The sequence below is a fragment of the Trichechus manatus genome, unplaced genomic scaffold (genome assembly GCF_000243295.1).
Source record: "Trichechus manatus latirostris isolate Lorelei unplaced genomic scaffold, TriManLat1.0 scaffold00049, whole genome shotgun sequence".
Taxonomy (NCBI): Eukaryota; Metazoa; Chordata; class Mammalia; order Sirenia; family Trichechidae; genus Trichechus; species Trichechus manatus.
The window spans coordinates 12,164,358-12,169,685 of NW_004443985.1; the positions used below are offsets into that span (position 1 = coordinate 12,164,358).

Genomic DNA, 5,328 nt, shown 5'->3' on the forward strand with positions numbered 1-5,328 from the left:
CACGGGAAATCGGGTGGAGAGGAGGAGTGTGCTGTCACAGTACAGGGAGAGCAGCAACGAGGGTCACATAACGATGTATGTATAAATTTTTGAATGAGAGACTAACTTGAATTGTAAACTTTCACTTAAAGCACAATTTTAAAAAAAACAATTACATGATGTTCTGTGCAGGCACTGGAGTCAGAGAAATGGATTTGAATCCTTGCCCTGCCTCTTGCTAACTTTTTGTGAGAGTGGGTTAGTGGCGGGGGGGACATCAAGCCTTACTTACGTTTTCTAATTTTCATTTGTAAAATGAGGATAATAATACCTCATAGTGTCAATTAGATGCAATAATGCCTCTGAATTAGGCAAGCTGCTTTTTCTGGTGTGACCTAAATCTTCTGTGCAATATACAGTAGAAGCAAAAATGTAAAAGTAGTTATAAAAATGATGAGCAAATTACGTTGCACAGGATAATCGGTTTTGTTGGCTATTGACTGTGTAAACGTAATTTTAAGTGAAGATTATTTTAAATTATTTTCTTTTTTTGTAATATAAGAAAATATGAAGAAGTAACAGGAGCTTGTTGGAAATATATTTGCTTGTTTTTAAGATGCTTTACTCATTTAGTTGAATTAATGGTGCAGTATTAAATGAGGAAAATAATTCCATAGATTCATACCCTAGAAAGTAGAAAGATGAATACTTCTAGTTTGGATAAGCGTGAAGGTTAATATTTTACTATATTGTTAACAAGGGTATAACTAAGTAGGAAGTTAAATATATTTTATTTAGTCATTAGAATACTGTGAAGTTTGATATTATATTTGATGTTGTAAATAAAATTCTTTTTCCTTCCAAATGAATTAGTCACCTAAAATCCTGTATTCACCACATTAGAGGTGTTATCCAGAACTGTACTTTGAGGAATCATGGTTTTTTGTGCATATCTTTGCTATTTGATTTGATAAACCTTGCTTCAAGTACTTTAATTAGACTGTTACTCACTGTACTTTCTAATTCACTTGTCAGTGCAGACTGGATTTATTTGTTTACACTAATCCCGAAGGATATAGAAAATGGGAACTTTTAATGGAAAACACTCAATTTCTGAATTACCGCTTTACCCTGAGGAAGATGGGAAGTGACAACTTGGTAGAAAGTTAATTATGAATACTTTCCTTAGTTTTGTGATCTGCTTCAGTCTAAGTAGAGATGCTGTCTTTTTTCAGTGATTGGCGTGGACAAATGGCAAAGAGGTCTACTAAGTACTGTTTCTTTGTTTTCATTTGAATGGTTTTTATGACTGGCGACATTTGTGAGTGTATGTTTCTCATATTTAAGATTGAATTGTATTTCTGTGTGTTTTAATGTTTCCGTAGGTTTCTGTTTCTGTTATTGGGTCCAGCAGGCAAGGCACCACAGTACCATGAAATTGGAAGATCAATAGCCACTCTCATGACTGATGAGGTAATTCAGATGCGCTAAAATTCATAGAAATAGAAACTGATCGTGAAGCATATAAACCCAAACCAAACCCACTGCCGTCGAGTTGATTCCGACTCATAGCAACCCTATACGACAGAGTAGAACTAACTGCCTCGTAGGGTTTCCAAGGCTACAGTCTTTACTGAAGCAGACTGCCACATCTTTCTCCTATGGAGCGGCTGGTGGGTTCAAACTGCCAACTTTTTGGTTAGCAGCCAAGCACTTTAACAGCTGCACCACCAGGGATCCTTATGAAGCATATAACATATATTAAATGATAGTTCTCCTTCCTTTCACAGTAAAGCTTTAAAGATTGTCCTTGTTGTCTCTACTATTTCATTTTAAATTCTTTAACTATATGCCTTTGATAAGGTCTTCAAGACCATTCTGTCAGGACCTGTGGGTAATTTTTCACATTTTAAGCGATCAAAATTATTGACCACCTTATCAAAATTTTCTCCATCATAAGTTGCAGGAAGGTCATTTCTTTTTGTTTTCCTCAGAGCATTATCTGTTTTCCCCATTTTCTCTGTAAATTGCTCTCTACTTGTTCGAGAACCTCATTTTTGACCATGACCTATGTTTTGATCACCCCTAGACTTTTGTCTTTCTTTGGGTTTTTTTCTTTGATTTTTTTTAAATCAGGTGTTTGCTAGATGTGTCTGTCATGCTTCCCTAGGGTGGGTATCTCCCAGCCACATACCTGAACCTGACCTCATTTCTCTATCCTGTCTCATCCAGTCAGTCTCCAGATTCTGTTGACTTTTCCTTTTCAATGTGTTTTGCATCTGATCTGTCATCTTCTTCCTGTCCCCACTGCCACTTCCCTAGCTTAAACTCTTTAAGGAGTTAAAGTGACCTTTATGGGCCTTTCTCTTAAACAGTTTTGTCTTTTGCACTGCCAGTAACAAATCTGAATATATTTGATCCAAGTGTATCCGTGGCTTTCTATTGATATATTTAGGTTTAAATTTAAACTGCTTACAACTTGTCTCAATAGGTTCCGTGTGATCTAACCTCCTCATACACCTGGAAGCTTCCATCCTAACTCTACCCACCCTTCTTCCCCATGTTGCTCCAGCCATATTAGGTTCTTTTTGGTTCCTCGGTTGCGTTAAGCTCATTTCCGCCTTTGGACATTTGCGATTACCAACTCTCCTGCCTGAGTACTCCTCTCCCTCAACTCCTCATCCCCATCCTTGGCACAGGTTTGTCCTTTCATTTCATTCACATCTCTCCTGTAGTATTACCTCCTCTGAGATACCATCCCTGACATCTGCAGCTTCCATTCCTGTAACCTGCTTTGTTTTCATCAGAGTGTTTATCATGATCTGCAGTTACCTATTCAATTACTTCTTTCACTGTTTTGCCCCCTAAAAAAAAAAAAAGATTCTTGAGTACAGGGACCTTGCCTTACTTGTCTTCTTCATTGCACTATCCACAGTACTTACAATTTTGTTTCTAGCAAATAGTAGGTACCCAGCAGATGTTTGTGATCAAATACATTAACTATTTAAGTAAAGCTATTTGCGTGTCCTTGATTATTCCCTAGGGTAAATGACATTAAAATGGCATAGAGGAAGAATGACATGCCACAGTATTACTTCATTCCATAAAGAATTACTGAGTATTTCCCATGCAAAATTATCTCTCTCTTTTTTTAATTGTTCTGACACATCACTGTTTTGTTGTTGCTGTTGTTTGATTGTTATGTTTAATTTATTTGATAATACTAATGATAAAAAAAGGGTTACCTTTTATAGTTGTTACCTGGGGTGGGTTGGAGACCTGCCTTCAATAAGAGTTTAGACAGTTATCTTTATTGTGGACTGTCTTAGGCTGGGTTCTCTAGAGAAGCAAAACCAGTAAAGTGTATAAATATATATATAGAGAGAGATTATAACAAGGAGACAGCTCGCGCGATTGTAGAGGCTAGAACGTCCCAAGTCCATGGATCAGGGTAGAGGCCTCTCCAAGTCACACAGCTGCAGAAGCTGGCAAGCCCAAGATCGGTAGGTCGGAGAGCAGGCTCCCACTCACAGGCTGTGCAGATCGACGAATCCTAGGTTCGGCAGATAAGCTGACAGCTCAAGTCCCAAGAACGGGAGATGAGACGACAGGAAGCAGCCGCAGGATCCAGAGAGAGCAAAAAGCCAGAACGTCTGCTTATATACAGATGCAGGCCACCCCCAAGGAGACTCCCTTTCATCTGATTGGCTACTCACAGTATATTCAATCATGGGACTGATTACATTAAAACACGGAGAATCATGGCCCAGCCAAGTTGACACACAATCTTAACCATCACATGGACTTACTTGTGATTTTTAAAGTAGATTTACCACGTGGAAACTATTCTTTCAGCGTTAAAATCTTCTTGTTTTTTCTTTAGATTTTTCATGATGTAGCTTATAAAGCAAAAGACAGAAATGACCTCTTATCTGGAATTGATGAATTTTTAGATCAAGTAACTGTCCTACCTCCAGGAGAGTGGGATCCTTCCATACGCATAGAGCCACCTAAAAGTGTTCCTTCTCAGGTAAGAATCTCCCTGATTGTTCTGTGTTACCTTTTTTCTTCTTTTAATTAAACCTTTTTTAAAATAGGTTGTACGTTTTTGTGATTCAAATACCAAAATTACATAAAGAGATATATTCAAAGACGCTATACCTCCTCCTTGTCCCCTTTCCCTTCTCACCCCTATACCCACCTCCTATAGGTGACCACTTTTTATTAATCATTTTTTTTGTTGGTCCTTCTAGTTTTTATTCAGTACAAGGAAGTATGAAATATAACCTTATCTTTCTTACCCAAAATTGCGTTTTCCATATATCATGCATCCCAGAAATCTGATCATAAGAAATCATAGAAATATTCCTCAACCTTTTTCTTACAGCTCTGCTGTATTCCGTTGATGAATATACCATAGTTCATGCTGTTCCTGGTTTCAGGTTGTTGTCTTTTGCTATTACAAACCATGCCCAGTATTTATATTCCATTTTAGCCTTGTACAGATGTATCTGTAGGATAGATTTCCAGAATTCCTAGGATTACTGGCTCAGAGGGTGAATTTATAATTTTAGTAGACATTACCAAATTTGTCTCTGTGGAGTTGAACTATTTTAGACTTCCACAGTGATGTATGAGAGTGCCTGTTTCCCTACAGCCTCACTAACACAGTGTGTTGTCCAGCTTTTTGATTTTTGTCAGTCCAATAGGAATCTTAAGTCTTACTGTATCAAGTATTTCCATGTAGTTTTAATTCGCATTTCTGTAATTAGTGAGGCTAAGTATTCCTGAATTTTTCTTTAGTTGTCCCCGCCTCCTTTTTTAAAACTGTTCACTGATGCCTTGAAGTTTCTCCTGGGGTGTTGGTGGGGTAGGTTTTGCCTGGTTGTCCCAGTTAAAAAGTGGAGCTTTACTCTCTTGACTGGCAGTGTTGCCTCTCTCATTGACTGAATTTTCATATGCGTTCAGGTCTGTTTCTGGGATTTCTTTTCTTTTCCATTGGGCTGTCTATTCATGGACCAATTCCATACTCTTGCCTCTCTCTTACTTTTTATTTCCTGGGTTTCTTTGGCTATATTGCAAATTTATTTTTCTATGTAAACTTTAAAATTAGCTTTCTATTTCCTGAAATAAAACCTGCTGATTTTTGTTCTTGTTGGGATGACAATTTCTAAACGAACTGAGGGAGAATTGACATCTTTATGACCTTGAATCTTTCTGTTCAAGAACATGTTATGTCTTTCTATTTCAAGTCCATTTTTGTGTCCTTAAGGAATGTTATAAAGTTTTCCTTATCTACGCTTTACAGCATGTCTTGGTGAGTGGATTCATGAGCACTTTATTGTTTCT

At 37.5% G+C, this 5,328-nt stretch overlaps 1 protein-coding gene across 1 annotated transcript in view; it reads left to right on the forward strand.

The window, feature by feature from the left end:
• Positions 1–5,328, forward strand: part of SLC4A7 (solute carrier family 4 member 7) — an 82,094-nt gene that overhangs the window by 37,226 nt on the left and 39,540 nt on the right. Inside the window, exons 8-9 of the mRNA XM_023732207.1 lie at positions 1,365–1,452; positions 3,863–4,009. Coding sequence (XP_023587975.1) covers positions 1,365–1,452; positions 3,863–4,009 — 235 coding nt within the window. The remainder of the gene's footprint in view (positions 1–1,364; positions 1,453–3,862; positions 4,010–5,328) is intronic.